This window comes from Lactuca sativa, chromosome 9, assembly GCF_002870075.4.
Source record: "Lactuca sativa cultivar Salinas chromosome 9, Lsat_Salinas_v11, whole genome shotgun sequence".
Lineage (NCBI taxonomy): Eukaryota > Viridiplantae > Streptophyta > Magnoliopsida > Asterales > Asteraceae > Lactuca > Lactuca sativa.
Genome location: NC_056631.2, coordinates 177253172 through 177270130, shown reverse-complemented (window position 1 = coordinate 177270130; position 16959 = coordinate 177253172). Strand labels below are relative to the sequence as shown.

The 16959-nt window shown below is 37.0% G+C and overlaps 1 protein-coding gene across 1 annotated transcript; it reads left to right on the top strand.

The window, feature by feature from the left end:
• The first annotated feature begins 14536 nt into the window (after positions 1 to 14536).
• On the top strand, positions 14537 to 15622 carry LOC111916932 (flocculation protein FLO11-like). Its single transcript, XM_023912583.1, has 2 exons — positions 14537 to 15134; positions 15234 to 15622. Exons 1-2 carry the CDS (start codon positions 14537 to 14539, stop codon positions 15620 to 15622), a joined length of 987 nt encoding a protein of 328 aa, XP_023768351.1.
• Positions 15623 to 16959: the final 1337 nt, after the last annotated feature.

Below are 16959 nucleotides of genomic sequence, written 5' to 3'. Positions count from 1 at the left end.
TTCGTTTCAAAATCTAAAGCTTAGATTGAGAAATTTTACTAAATTTAGTCAAAGGATACATAGTGTGTTCTTAAATTTTGATTATGATTATGGTATCCCTCTTCATAGTTCGAATTGTAAGAACGTGACACATAAAATGTTATGGCAGAAGATTGATAGAGTATCGTATCTTTATGTAAGACATTATGCATCGTATCCCATACGCTTCGGGTATAGGATCGATCGCCAATGCTATAATATTTGACCATTCTAAAATTTTCCAAATGTCTAGCGCATTAAGAGGGAAAAAGGACAAGAATCGGTTTTGACTAAGATAATTAAGCAACTGTCAAAGGACAATCCAAAATTCGCTGAGGATTGGTCGCTTGTGAGTAGTTGGAAGTATGTCATTAAATGGACCATATCGACATTATTATGAATAGATAAGATTCTATTAAGAATGAGTTGTCATATGGTAAATATGGAAATGTTTCCATAAATGGGAGTTGGAAATTAAGAATTTATGTCTAGATTAGAAAATTTTATGCAAAAGGATGTTCAAGGAATGTACTTTGAATGAGAGACATCACATAATTGTTCTGTAACTATTTTGATAGAGTACCTTGTGATTTCGATGGCCGAGTCTTTGTGATTTTGTGCTGTAACTTCACAAGAGAATCATTGCATAAAATAATTTGACATATTCTATAAGTGACAAGAATTTGATATTCTTGTGCTTATGATAAAGAATTGGGATTTGTGAAATGAGAATGATTGAAAATGTGTTCACTTGATCTATTTCACGAAGTGATAAACCATTGAAAACCAAAGTGTGCATGCTTGGAGCATGGGACAATTGTGGTTATAATTCAAGTTATAAAGTTGACTATCTGAAACGTTAAACAATAGATAATGAGTAATCAATATGGTGATTAAATAAAAGTGTTTTATTTATACTCAAGGGTTTGGGACCATATAGGATTAGTATAATTCTTGTGTTTCACTTTGAATGTTTTGACTTCCAGAATAACTAGGTTATTCAAACATCCACGGTCAGTCATACGTTGGGAGTAGGTGTGAATAAAGACTGTCATGAATCTGTCTGTAGATTGTCTGAAGTGTTTAGACATGGCACAAGTTTGCTGCAGAGTTCATGAGTGCTTTGATAAGATTAGAGTATTGGATTAAACCCACGCTCACTTGGATCACTTCATGGATTTATCACGAATGATTAGTGAGATGATAATATTATATATTCTTGAAACCGAGACATGTGAGTTGTTATTTGTTGGTTGGTTGCACATTGATAATAAGTAAACGCACCAGTAACTTGGTGTTATAAAACTTATTGTTGTGTGTGATTCGATCAATAAATGCAAGCGAGCATTTGAGTCGAAGTTTATCCATTCCTTTTACCCAAAGTGGGATAAAAGCGATATCTGTGGGCCTCTCGATGATTTAGTGATGATACCTAAGCGCTTGGCCGAGCCGAGACTAAGTTGATGTGTTCAATTGTAGTCTGTTATCAGTCGTCATAAATCGGAAGTCGGGAAACAGTATAGAGAGAATGATTAAAATTCATGTCTTATGTCTATACGATATCTTGAGAATGGAGGAATATATAATCCCTTATCTAAAGGACACGCTATCTGATAAGATCAGAGTTGACAGCGGCTTTTGAAAGCTACGATTGCTGATCAGGTTCTGAAGTCATACGGAAAATAGTTATTAGACTTATCCAAGTGGAAGATTGTTGGATTAGTGTCTAAGTCCATAACTATTTTGGTATGTACTTGACCCGATTATGAGCATGGTCCTTTTGGGTTGCCTTCACCATAGCAATATGTAGGATGAATTAAGGAAAGAAAGGTTTAAATATGATTTATTAATATATTATGAGCATAATATATTAAAAGAGAAATCATATTGTTTAATTAATATTAGTCAAGAATTAATTTTGTGGCTAAAAGAGATTAATTAAATTTAGGGGACTAGACTGCAATTATTGGATAATTGAGTTATTGGGCTAAGGAATGCTAAAGGAATAAGGGGTGAACGAAATTATGATGGGAGCCCATCATATTTTTGTCCATGGCCTTGTCCAGAAGGTTCCATGGGCTGCTTAGAGTTTAAGCTGCCCATTAGGGTTTTGACTGAAACCCTAGCAGCCCACATAAGTATATAAAGGACCCCTTAGGCCCCAAAAACGTGGGTAACTGATTCTCTAGAGTTTCTAGTCGTTTTTGGGCAGCCTCCTTTCTACTCCTCTTCATCCAAGTTGTATGTGGTGTTTGTGACTCCATTAGAGGTGCAACACTTGAGGCACTAAGCTTTTGAAGCCAATCCAAGCAAGGAATTGATTGTTATTGCTATATAACAATCAAAGGTAATTCTCTAAACCCTAATTCAGTTTATAATATGTTAGATCTAAGTTTATTAGTCTTGGATTCATTGCATGTACAATAGAGAACCTAGATCCAAGCATTAGGGTTTGTATGAGCACAGAGGATTGTTCTTATGCCTAAAACCCAACATATTCATCGTATGAAGTTGTTCTTCAAGGTAAACATGAATTCCCTTCATCCTCCTTCACTTTCCTGTAAAAATGACAAGTTTTCTTGCATTTTTCTTCTCCATAAACACTTTTCTTTGAGATTATTCACATGCATATTCATGCATGTCAAATTTGATGATGATGGTGGTAGGACTTCACCCAAAAACAACATGCATGTTGTTAGAAGGTGAAATCCAATGATCAAAACCTAAATTAAATCCATCAACTTGAGTTTTACAAGTTCTAAAGATTCAAAACCACATGCATTCAAGGTTTTCAGTTAGAAACATCATTTTAAACAAAAATAAGTTCATTCATGGTCTTCAAATCATAAGGCATATGATGAACATCAAGCTTAAAGTCTTGATTATCAAAGTACATTCTTAAGAATGCTTATAAATGATTTATTCATAAAAAATAGCTAAAACTCATTTTCTGCTACAATCCGATTTTTTTCAGAATCCAATCAACAAAATTAGATGATTTGGAAATTTTCAAAAAATAACTCATTTTTCACAATTTATTGTAATTTTGGCAAGAAAATAGATCAATAATTCACATAAAATACTATTTTGGTTAATACATTCTGGTAAATTTTTTATATGTCCTATGCACTGACTAAAGACATTTCATTAAGTTGCATGCATTTCTATGGTTGTATTCTGTTGATTTCAAATTTATTTTTGTTGAAGAGCAATAATCTTTGAAATACAATTATGAATGTCCAAAACCATATTTGCTCATTTTCGTACTTTTTGGAAATCATACTGACTCTATGAACAAATTTGTAGATTTTTCCAAGACAATTTATGATTTTTCCCGATTTAATGAATGTTTAAAGGGTTAAATTAATGATAAATAGCTACACGTATCCAAAAAATATGAACTTCATCTGAATATCCTATATTACATATAAATCATAAATAAAAATATTAATGAAATATACCTACTGCTTAATAATTTTTCATGAATTAATGCTTATTTAAATGAATAAAACAAATAAAAAATAGTTAAATTGTTTGAAAACCAACATTGATTTTTTTCCCAGCTTAGATATGCTAAGTTTCAGTGGAAAAAAAATGTTTAGAGAATTTTATAAACTATTTCCTGTTTATTTCTAATTTGTGTTGATTTGAGCAATTAAATAATGGAAAAATATCTATACATATATAAAATTCATGGAAAATTTTATGGAAGTCTTTAACTTTAGTTGGAACATAAATAAAAAGTTTGCTGATTTTTTCACTACTATTTTGTATTTAATTAAAATTTCTTGGTGCAAAAGATTATTAATATATAAAATGGGTTTTTATTGATCAAAATTGGCATTTAATAATTTTCCCAGTTTAAGTGCATTATGAGGCAGTTGCCCAAAAAATATAGTAATTTTCCATGATCATTTACTATTTTTCCTAAATTAAATGATGTTTTCAAGGAATTAAATTGGTGAAAGATAGTTAGACAAATAAAAAATTCAAGAAAATTTATTTTAATGTCTTTGACTTCAGTTAAAACTGAAATACAAAGTTTGGGAAATTTAATAACTTATTTGATTTTGTTTTAAATATTTAACCATTTGAAACACTTTCCAAAATGTTATAGTTACACTTCAATTGACATTGCCAAAAATGGGACTTTTCGCTTGAATTTGTTATACAACAAATTGATTCATAGAAATCTAAATTTCACAGAAAAATGTTTGTAACTTAACAATATTAAATTTTGACACAATTTTGACATAATTTTATTGTAGTAGCAAGTATATCAGTGTTACATTTAGATTAGAGACTCATTAGTGTGTAACATCGTTGTAGCAATCAATAGTGGTACAAGTGGAATGTAGTTTAAGGCATAATTTGCATCATCTCAATGCACTGTGAGTATTCACGACTCCCCCTATTTTCGTTTTTTATGTTTTGGGGCGGAAAAGCGTGTACGAGAAACTATTTATTGTTCGTTATATTTAAATTGATTTGTATCAAACTTGATTGCTATATTTTGCTATGTGTTGAATATTAGAGTTGCATCATTGGGCTTAATGTTTGGTTTATTTTGTATATCCGGAATGGGCCTGTCCATCCGTGTTTTGATTAGGGTTTAGTAATTTATAGTGCATGCATGTATTGCATTAAATATATTGTTTTTCGTTCATAGCTAGATTGTAAGCCTTAATACCTCTACAGTCGAAGTTCTTGATCGAGCTCTTTTGAGGTGTTAAAGTTTGATCATTCGACTTCGTTTGAGCCATTCTTGAGTTCCTTACATTATTATTCTTTCTTTTCTGTTTAGAATCAATTGATCCAAATAGTATATTGTTCCAACAAGTGGTATCAGAGCAGGAGACTGTGTAACAAATACGCATTCCTTCTATTTTGAAGAACTATTTAGGGTTTCCGCTTTTATCGAATATATAGAAGCTGTCCTCTTCTTGCCAACGGTAAGTCCTGTGTTTGATAAAACCATAATCTCAAGTTTACAGGTCTAATTCTAGCAATACCAAGGAAGGCTCGTCATGTCTCACGACGACTCACAAACTAATCCCATCAACATCTCCAACAACATAGGATCCAGTACAAGGATTCCCATTCTTTACACTCAAGACTATGAAGTGTGGGCACATCACTTTGAAGATTACGTAGTTGGATCTAAAGACAATGGTTATCTCATCTGGGAAGCAATAACGTTGGGTCCACTCATTCACTCTGGAATGAATAGAACAGTAAAGACTCAAAAAGAGGATAATCAACTCTTGGTGGACGTGGAAAAGATCCCTCAAGACGAGAAAGACAAGCAAATGGGCAACATCAAAGCTTTGAGGATGATTAGGTTTGCCTTACAGGCCAACACTTTTCATCTGGTAAGTTCGTGCACTACCGCTAAAGAAATATGGGACAGGCTAAATGAAATGTACTCAATCGACGAAGATCTAGAGCATTCAATCCAAACCTTACTACTCTCTAAGTTTGGAGCTTTTACGCAAAAAACTGAAGAGTCACTACTTCAGACGTTCGACCGTTACAATCATCTACTTAGCAAGATGGGGAAGCATGACATTGAAAGGAAGGGGATCGAACAGAAATTCACGTTTATGAATGGTCTGAGACCCGAATGGATGGCGGTTGTCTCAACTGTGAAAGCTCATGAACAGTTTAAATCATATTCGCTGGCGAAACTGATGGGAATTTTAAAATCTCATGAAAGCACGGTGACAAAAGAAGCAAAGGTAGTTTCAGTTGTAGGTTCATTGGCTCTTGTTTCTAAGAGCAAAAGTGTGGCAGACGAAGTGGAGGAATCAAACCCAAAGAAGTTTGCTCGAAAGAAATTCCCTGTCAATAAGAACCGAAACTGGAAAGGAAGCTACAGTTCAGAGAAGTTGAAAGAAGAGACAAAGAACACTTCTTAGACGGATGATGAAAAGAAGGAAAGCAAGCTTATGGGAGACTCGGGGTACGACTGCAACTATTGTCATGGGAAGAACCACTTTTCCAATGATTGTATGCTGAAGAAGATGGCTGAGAATAGGGATGGTGAAGACGACGAAGCTTACTACATGAGAAAGCTTGAAGAAATAAAGAAAAAGAATACAAATAATAGTCCCATGAATGCATTGATTGTGCAATAAAACGTGAATGAAGATGAGTTAGGAGGTGTCGAAGTTTGGTCCACAGATTATGAGGATGAAGAGGTGAGAAAACCTACACATGGAAGAGTATTTGTGGCAAGAGAGGAGGATGGAAAGTCGGCCGGGAAATGCTTAATGGTGATGGCTGGAGTGTCAAACTAAGGTAAGCATGAGGAACCGAACGTTTATGAAGATAAATGCTTTATGGCCAAGCCTGTCAATGAAAGGATTAACGACTGCGATCGTTTGATCAACAAGGTACAATCCATCCTTGAATCTCTTAAAATTCCGGTAAAATATTATGAAAAAAAATTAAATGAATTAAAATTCATATTCTCCAACTTAAGTAGTGGTCTTATGCAAACTCGCTTAACGAACTCTAACTTAACCAACCAACTTAGCAGGACGTCTTTGAAGAGTGAGGAGAGAAGAATGTTGATAGAGCTGAAGGAGGCAGAGTTAGTTAGAGCTAGGGACGAACTTATTTACTTACAACGAGACAATTTAAAGTTTTTAAAGCAACGGAATGTTTTTTGTTTAATTGCAAAACGTTTATACACTAATATTACTCAGTTGCATTTAGATTGTGAAATAGGGAAAAAGATTCATAAGATGATCTTACCCTTCCTTGAATTTAAGGAGGATGTGGTCATTGCTGAGTGTGAGTCTATAATGTCCTTTGATGAGATTTCTATCTCTTACAAAATTGGACTGGACAAGATTGAGAACTTTATTGACTCCAAAGAACACAAATGTATGCTTAAGAATCTTTTGGATGAAAATGATAGGTTGAAAATTAAGTCCGAGACTATAAAATCATTTGACTCATCACATGCCAAATTAAGTTCAGAAAATAAAATAAATATAGAAAACACGTCCGAATTTGATGAGGAAAGTGATATGAGTGAAATCTCGATGGAAGATGTGGTTGATTGTTCTGAATACATGAAGAGCAAAACCGAGAATGAAAAACCACTCGTATCTGAAAGCTCGGTTGAATATGCTCGCCTGTCAAAGGACACTTCAAAGAAACTCAAAGAAAAGACGGTTTTCTATCAGAAAGTTTAGACAGTACCAAATCAAGTATATGTTGTTGAAGGAGTCACGAAGAAACAAACGACAAAATTGAAAATCTCAGTCGACAAAGATAATGCTAAAGGGTGCAACAATTACTTCTGGTCCGCCCCTATCAATAATGCAGATGAAACCGTTGGCTTGTCAGAGCAAACCTCATGGAGAGTAAAGGGTAGGTACGTGGCTGAACCCATCAACAATCCTACAAGTTTTGACAAACCAAGCTCAAGTGGAACAAAAGATATACTAGAAGAACCAAGGGAGCACCCAATGTATCCTTCAGGACAACCGAACCTCAAAAGGAGAAAACGAAACCAAGCTTCAATATTCATAAATCTTAGAAGCAACTGGCCGAACAAAAATGACAAAGAAATTGAAGATACATGAAGAACCTAAATGAGCGAAAACAGTTTTGGAAGTCACAAAATCCTGACTTGTCTTAACCAAGAAAGAGACTAATGTCAAATCGTGTGAGGAAACCAGGTTCAAATCTCATTTACACAATCACCACAAAACTTAGAACCAAAAGCCCAGTTTTGGTCCGAACTCTTCTACTCTCAGAACCGAAAGCCCAGTTTCGGTCCCAACTCTTTCTACTCTCAGAACCGAAAGCCCAATTATGGTTCCGAAGACAAAGTTCCTAACCAAACGTCTGGCTTCTGTCATAAAACCCAAACTCCTCGCTCTCAACCAAAGACAAACTCTGAGAAAGATATCAAAGGAAAGAGAAGGCTGGTCTCAAAAACTAATGTCAATGATAAGAAAAAGTCAGCTAAATCTAGGACTCAAAAGAAAACATCTAATGTGACACCATCTGACACACCTCAATTAAAACAAGATAAAAATAAAATTAAAGTATATACAATCAAAAGAAAAGACGAAACCACTTTGATTAAACGAACATATTTGGTTGATCTTTCTGTTGCAATTCCCTTTTCTGTAAAAGACTCACCAGGGCCCAAGAGGCTTTGGGTTCCTAAATCTGCTTGAATTTGCAGGTGATAAGTGACGAGCAGTTCGATGACGAATGGTACATAGACAGTGGATGCTCTCGTCACATGACAGGAAAGAGGGAAGAATTAAAGGAGTTTCGTTCCCTTAAAGACGGTGGTTGTGTCAAATATGGAAATAACTCCTACGGAACGATTAAAGGGTATGGAATGATTACCAACGTAGAATTCTCAATACGTAAAGTGTCTTACGTGGAAGGATTGCAGCACAACCTCATTAGTGTTTCTCAACTTGTTATGGGAACCGGTTTGAAAGTATCATTCGACGATGAGGGCTCAGAGATAATTGAAAAGCAAACGAAAAAGGTTTTGTTATAGTCCGAACGCAAAGGAGAAATGTATCCTCTCAATCTCAACCGAAACCGGCTATATGTATGTTGACTAAGACGAAATCTGACGAAAGTTGGTTGTGGCATCGCCGACTTTCGCACCTGAACTTCAATGAGATTAATAAACTTGTGGTTGGTGATCACGTTCGGGGTCTTCCTGTTCTTAAGTTTGAAAAGGAACACTTGTGTGCAACATGCGAGATGGGCAAGCAAAGCAGAAAGAGCCATTCTACTCGTATCAACACAAAGATCATTGAAGCGCTTGAACTTCTACATATCGACTTGTGTGGGCCTTCAGCTATCGAAAGCATCGGTGGTAGTAAGTTCATTCTTGTTATAGTAGATGATTTTTCCCGCTTAACCTGGGTTTTCTTTCTTAAACAGAAATCAGAGGCAACTCCCAAATTGAAAGCATTTATCAAGCAAGTGGAGCCGCAACTGCGGAAAGTGGTGAGGAACATAAGAAGCGACAATGGGCTTGAGTTCAAGAATAAAGAGTTTGAAGACTTTCTGGCTGAAAAGGGAATAACTCACAACTTTTCTGCTCCCTATATTCCACAGCAGAATGGGATCGTTGAAAGGCGAAACCGTTCCTTGTGTGAAGCAGCCCGAACCATGCTAAGCTTCACTTCTCTTCCACTCTATTTCTGGGCTGATGCCATTGCAACTGCATGCTACACTCAGAACAGATCCTTCCTCAACAAAAGATTCTCAATAACTCCATATGAGATTCTGAACAATCGTAAGCCCAACGTGAAGTTTTTTCCACGTTTTCGGTTCTAGATGGCTTCATTTTCAATTCTAAAGAGAACCGAAACAAGTTCGACACAAAAGCAGACGAGGGGATATTTCTTGGTTATTTGCTTACATCAAAGCAATTTAGGGTTTTGAATAAATGCTCCAAGAAGATTGAAGAAACCTACTATGTGACTTTTGATGACAATTATATGAAGAAGATTCAAACAAGCGAAGGTACTATAGAAGACATCTTTCCAGAATCCGGTCAAATCTCGGTTCCTTCTCCAATCTGTTTGAAGAATATATATGCTACTCTTTGATGAACCAGAGAAGGCAATAAACTCCAAAGAGAAAGTAGTAGATAACGATATCAGCAACCTCAAAAAGATCATCGATGATGCTGCAAAGGAAATGGAGGGCGATCATCAAACACCAACCGAAACTCAACCATCTAAAGACCCTCCAAGTGAAAGTTCTACATTAAAAGGGGAAGGTTCATCGGTACCAAAAACAACCAAAATGCCATTTGAGGGGGAGAATCCATCTCCTACCACGACCAATGATGGTCCAACCGAGGGGGAGAGTCCTGAACCCGGTATGAACTACACTTCGCCATTTGAGGGGGAGAATGAAAATACAAATGACGAAAGCGAACAATCGGAACTTGAAGAAGAAGTAAATGCTGAGTTGGATCATGTTTATGACCCGAACTACCTTCCTCTTACGAAATGGACAAAGGATCATCCTAAAATGCAAATAATTGGTGAATCATCTGAGCAAGTTCTCACACGCTCCCAACTTAAAGCAAAACAAACCTCTTTGTTCTCACAAGTTGAATATTGTATGTTTAATTCGTTTGTCTCCACGATTGAACCAAAGACAGTCAAGGCTACCCTTGATCACTCTGACTGGGTGCAAGAAATGCAAGACGAACTCCATGAGTTTGAATGTAATCGTGTTTGGAGGCTAATTCGCACACCAAAGGATGCCTCGGTGGTTGGTTTGAAATGGGTATTCAAGAATAATCTTGACAAAGAAGGTAATGTAATTCAAAACAAAAGCGAGACTTATGGTGAAAAGTTATTGTCAGGAAGAAGGGATAGATTATAAGGAGACCTTCGATCTTGTAGCAAGGTTGGAATCTGTAAGAATCTTTCTGGCATATGTTGCTCATTAAAACTTTGAAGTTTCCAAATGGATGTAAAATGCGCCTTCTTGAATGGAGAACTAGAAGAAACGGTGTATGTTGATCAACCACATGGGTTTGTGAACAAGAAGTTTCCTAATCATTGCTATGTTCTGGATAAAGCAGTATATGGTCTGAAGCAAGCGCCAAGAGCTTGGTATGAAACTCTAACTCGCTTTCTCAAAATGTCAAAATTTAAGCAAGGTTCGTTTGACCCAACCTTCTTTCGCAAGAAGAAGGCGAACATTTAATGATAGTTCAAATTTATGTCGATGACATCATCTTCGGCTCCACGAATCCTAGCCTAACAGCTGAATTCAGGAAGTTGATGGAGACTAAAATTGAAATGAGCACAATGGGTCCAATTAAGTTTTTCCTTGGACTGAATATTAGACAGGGACCAGAAGGCATATTTATTAACCAGGAGGCTTACACCAAGACCTTGTTGGCGAAGTTTGGCATGATGGGAGACTCTAAGGTGAAAGTTCCCATGGCGTTAGGCACAAAGCTTACACCTTCTCTGGATAAACCGACTGTCGATATGACCCTCTACCGTCAAATGATAAGGTCTCTTATGTATCTAACAACTACTAGACCAGATATTATGTTATGTGTGTGTTATTGTGCCAGGTTCCAAGCTAATCCAAGAGAACCTCATATGATTGTTGTGAAGAATATTTTCTGGTATCTTAAGAGAACCTCGTCTCTCGGTCTCTGGTATCCAGCAAAATCCGGATTCTTCGTTCAAGCCTTTTCTAATGCAGACCTTGGTGGATGTGGTTTGGACTGAAAGAGCACAACTGGTGGATGCCAATTTCTTGATGGCAAACTTGTAAGTTGGCAATCAAAGAAGCAAACCTATGTGTCTCTCTTAACAGCCGAAGTTGAGTACATCGCAGCAGCCTCTTGTACGTCACAAGTCATTTGGATTCAAAGGCATCTAAGAGATTATGGACTGAGTATGAAGAAAATTCCTCTTTACTGTGACTCAGAAAGTGCGATAAGAATATGTCACAATCTAGTGCAACACTCTAAGACCAAACATATTGCACTGAGATACCATTTCATCAAGGACCATGTTGAAGATGGTAATGTGGAAGTTCATTTCGTTCGGTCCTCTGATCAACTGGCTAACATCTTCACTAAGGCCTTACCAAAAGCATGCTTTAATAGAATATTACAAGCTTTGGGAATGATGGAAGCAGAGTCGTTACCAGATCTCTCTAAAAATTAGACAAGCGAAATAGAGTGAATGCTCGGTCTATTTCGGCTCCTTAATTTTTGGGAACCGAAATGAACTGAACGCTCGGTTTATTTCGACTCCGGAATTTTAGGGAACCGAAATGACTCGTTCGCTCGGTCTGTTTCGCTTCATCTTTTCGAGGTTAGGTTTCAGTTGTAAATCTTGTATATTTTCTGCTATCTTTATCTTTATCTGCTATCTTTTATTTTTTGTTTTTTATTCTTTTTTAGAAATTTCAAAAATACAAAAAATATCTTTTATTTTCTGTTTTAATTCTTTTTCATAAATTTCAAAAATACAAAAATATCTTTTATTCTTTTATTTTCGTGTGGTTTCTTTTCTTTCTTTGGTCTCAGGATCATAGAAAGTACATGCAGTGAAGCAAGGGAAGGTACAAATTCTCTTATCCATGAACTAGTTAGGTGTCCCTAGAAGCATGTTGTTGTTTGTAGACCGAAGCCTCCAAGACTCTGAGTGAAGCCTTAATGATTCGATTCATACCAATCGTTTCTTCCCAATCAGGCTGTTAAATTCACTCAAGTCATGAGCTACCTTACTCTTCTCATATGAGTTAAGAGTTTTCTGCTTTGTCATTCTTTTATAGCAGAGGTACTTTCGGTTCTTTAACCATCTCGTCTTCTTTCTCCGTCACATTTTACTCCACTAATGTAACCCTTTAGACTCTCAACTATTACCACTAAGGTTTATGGTTACACAAAATCTGATTTTATGATCTTAGATGCGTACACCACGTGCTAAGTGAGACCCAAAATCCAGCACCAACAATGAATTGACGGTGAATAATTTCTATACAAGCTATTACTTGTTACCTTATGAAGTCTCTTTTTATTTTTGAGTGATCTTTATGAAATTGTCTGACACCAAGGCATTTCTTCCCAAAAGATTCAGTTTAGTTTTTGTTTTTGAGATTTCTATTAAACATCATCTCACCACAAACAATATCCAACCTACTTGTTTAACATACCACATCGGTCTCACAAGTACTTCATCCAACTTTCGGACTTATATAAAGTTTCTCAATTCGGTTGAAGATAAGCCACCTTTTAAAGCCAATAGTTGAAAAGAAGCCTTTCGATGTTTATTTACAAACACTCGATCGTATTCTCTCAGGAAACTACACAAGCACTTCAAGTCTCTCTTGACTTTGAAGGAAGTGATTCATGCCCGAAATCATCTGCTTTATGTCTTAAGACATCACTCACATCCTATACACATTTTTCTATATTTCTTTATCTTTGACACACTCTTGCATGAAAATTCTTTGTGATTTTCCAAAACTCAAGGTGTTAGTCCTAATGGCACGTTTCTGTTTTACGTTTGAGGATCTGACAGAACTGATGTCTCTTTGTCGTATGGAGCGAAAGTGGTTATGTTGAAGCGAAAGAATGATCTATGTTTAACATTGCATGTGTTACAAGTTGAAGATTTTTTTGAAGAGATGATATGAGGATAAGAATTTGAACCGATTCATCGGATAAGCATTAAATTGGGCGCGTTAATTTGAAACGGTTCCGAAACCCACACGTGATGACGTCTATCTGGGGAAACCAAGCTGTCAAATCGCGCTTTTACAAGAAACGTTTCAGAGATCATATAATCATTACAGAAGTTTTTTTCTCTATCCTGGCAACAATATATAAAGGGTTTCTCACACCTCTTGTACCTCACTATCTTCTTTGCTCTCTCTCTCTCTCTCGAATACAACAGGCGATTGTTTGCTATTCCTCTTCTTTATTGCAACAATGTCGGGATCATCTTCTATGCAAGATCAGACAGCTTCTTCAAACTTGCTTCCTATTAAACCCAATCAGAATCTGATCATACAACTTAATCCTTTTCTGTATGATCATTACATGCTGCATGTGGTAGAGGTGCTCAAGTATTCCCCATTGGTGATTGCTCTTACGCAAATCGAATATGTGGCAATGTCCCTGTTGTCACAAGTCTATACTACTACTTGCTATGAAAAGAATAAGGATTGCATCTATTTTGAGATCTTTAATCACAAGACCTTCGTTTCTAAAGCCCGCTTCAATTCTTTACTAGGGCTTGTTGTTGATGCATCTGTTATTTCTCCTGATTTTATCACTACGACTCAGTTATTCTCTATGTTCTATGAGATGGGTTATACTGATGTCCTCACTATAGTGACAAAATTCAAGAATTCTTATTCGCCACCGTAGTGGAATGGATTACTGACTCTTATCAACAAGGGTTTGGCAGAACGAGTAGCTGGGTCAGATGGTACTAGCAAAGGTTTTATGACCATTCTCTATGGTCTATATAATGGTATTAACCTAGATTATGGTTCTCTTATCTGGTCGCAACTAGTGCAAAGTTATCAACTCCTCCACCAGACGCTTAGAGATTTCCTGTGGTCGTTTCTGGACCATCGTAACTCAAAGGGCTATTGAGCATTTTCAGATTCCGGTTATGACTGATGTTATGCTTTCCTCTCTGGCTACTTTTCACACCAAGAAGATTATCTTCTCTGATGCAACTAAGTTTTCCTTCAATGGTTAGATACCTGAAACAATGTATAGGTGTGTGTCAAGCGAAAGTAAGGTAATGGCTGAGTACAGGAAGCTTCCTCCAACGGGTCCAAGACAACTAACTCCTGAAATGCAAGAAGCATTGGATGCTGTTGAGAAGCCTGCAAAGTGAGGGAAAAAGGAAGATACCAAGAAAGTGGGAACCGAAGGTCCATCTGCTAAGCCTGTCAAATCCAAGAAGTGAAGAGCTGAAAAAGCTGCATCTTTGGCTTCAAAAAAATTAAGAAGATGGCAAGGCATCGAAATAGTCCTTCTCCTTCTAGCTCTGGTCATGATGACGAGCAGTCTGCTGATGAAAAAGAAGAAGTTCAGCATGACGATTCTATAAGAGGTAATACACCTCTTCGTTATTTAACTCCTATTGAACACATTAACGACAAGGTTCCAACTCCTCCTCCATCTCCACCGACGTCTACTGTTCAAGTTTCGGTTGCTCCTATTCCACCGCCGGTTTCTTCTCAACCAATTTCATCAACTCCTTCAACTCAACCTGCTACTACTGTTTCCCCACCTCCACCTGTTAGCACAATACCAATATCTACAACTCCACTCCGACCTCCAATTTTCTCTCAAGCCGCTTCTACTACTACCCCAATCACTACAACTTCACCTAACTCTCCAGTAATAGTCAACGTATCTGATACGGGGGCTAATACTGAAATCGACACCCCTGTTACACCCAAACCTCTTTCACCCTCACCCTCAAGTGATTCTGCTCCTACTCTCGGCGGTGATAATTTTGAGTTTGACTCAACTTATTACAGTCCTTACAGACTTCCCTCTGATGAAGATAATGAAGCTTTGGTTACACAGCAACAACTGCAGGGTATTCATGAAAAGCTTGATCGACTGATCGCTTCTTCAAAAAAGAATAATGATTTGGTTATGAAGGCCTTTCTGGACACTGCCCTTGAGTAGTGTACAGATTCAATTGATAAATCCACCAAAGCGGTTGATGATTCCACGTCCCTCTACAAGAAAGCGACAACCGATGTGGAGGACCTTATTCAAGATTCTAAGATCTTTCTTGATTCCCTTAAGGGCCATGCTGATACGAATGCAGCTAAGGTAAATGACACGATTGATTCTCTCTCTCAATCTCTTTATGCAGAGGAAGCAAAATTTGATACAGTTCGGTCTGAAATTCAAACCGAGAACCATTCTCTTAATATGTCAGTTAATTCTCGCTTGGAAAAGCTTCACGCTGATTTGGCAATGGAAAATAAAATAATGGATGATCTGGCTCGCAAAACTACTCAGATTGAAGTCCAGAAAGTTCAACTTTCTCAGGTGGATAATAGATTGCTTCATTGAAAACTGAGTGTGCAGTTCTAAAAAGCTATGCCTCTGATGTTCTTAATCTTTTGAGTAATATTCTTCATGCTCATGATCCAATTCTTACTCTCACGATCAGGAATCATTTGACATCCAAACTTCTTCCGACAATTGAAATCCTAATCCAGATGAAGGGTGTTATGGAGTCGATAGTCACTCCACAACAAGGGGGAGATGGTGTTGTGAAAGTTGTGAAAAATCCTCCTGTTCCACCCAAAGTTGTTGTCAAAACAGAACCGAAGGGTAATGAAGCTTCGGGTTCTGGTGATCAAGATTAAAAGAAGGGCATCTCTAGTGAAAGTGATGAAGATAATGAAACAATTGTTGAAGTCTTAAAGCGAAAGCAAAGAGACAAAGAGTTAGATGATAATCTTCGTATCACTAGAGAGACAGAAGAGAGAGAACGAAAGAAGAAGGAAGAGTATGATGCTCTTGTTTGCAAGAAGGCTATGTTTCCTCCTTGGACTAGGGAAGGACTGATCAAAGAAGCAATTGACTTTCCTAGCATATACTGGCTGGAACCTGTTGTCTCTTTTGATTGTGATAACTCGAGGGACTCTCAATTCGATATGCCTATAACCAGACATGCATTTGTATTTCACTGTTTTGATTCAACAGTTGAAGTTACTTGTCCTCATCCTCAGGTTGATCGTGATCTTATTGACTACTATCTCAAGTTCGATCAACCTCAATACCTTACATGGAGTGCCCAGAAGATAACCACTGTCAAGGTGATGAAACCCTCACCTGCTGGGAAACTTTTTAATATTCAGTTTCGGATAACCAGAGGTTCGGACAACTCGGTCCATGCAATTTATTTAGCAGATCTTCCTAACTTAAATCCTCACGATTGGATTTTACTGTTTAATATTTTGCTCACAAATTCGAAGGAGTATGAGCCGATCCTCAATCATCTTAAGAGGATGCTGGCCTCTTATATCCTTGAAGTTGCAAAAATGGATCAAAAGGTGGCTCATGTTATGAGGAAGAGACCGACAGTAAAGCCTACTGGAAAGCCTGGAGATGTTAACAAAATGAAGTTGGGTCAAATTGACTCTTCTAATCTTACTGTCATGTTCACAGGAGCCAAAAGGTGAAAGGTTTTTGTTCGCTCTTGTTGATAAGCACTTGTTATCCACTGACTTCTTGGAGCACATTCTTGATATTATTCACCGATGTAAGCAGAACAGAGAGTCAGACAAGAAGAATTTCACGGACATGCTTCGGTGGTATATCATTTTTCGTCAAACTCTGCTAGCCATTATACCAAACATGTTCAAGACTGTCAAGAAATCTTCTATTGCTCAACCGAACTA

Bases quoted from the DNA above. Each gene is read 5' to 3' on its own strand.
- LOC111916932 (XM_023912583.1), top strand. From the start codon at position 14,537: ATGGCAAGGCATCGAAATAGTCCTTCTCCTTCTAGCTCTGGTCATGAT. The intron at 15,135-15,233 runs GTATTCATGAAA...AGTAGTGTACAG, and splicing joins TACACAGCAACAACTGCAGG to ATTCAATTGATAAATCCACC.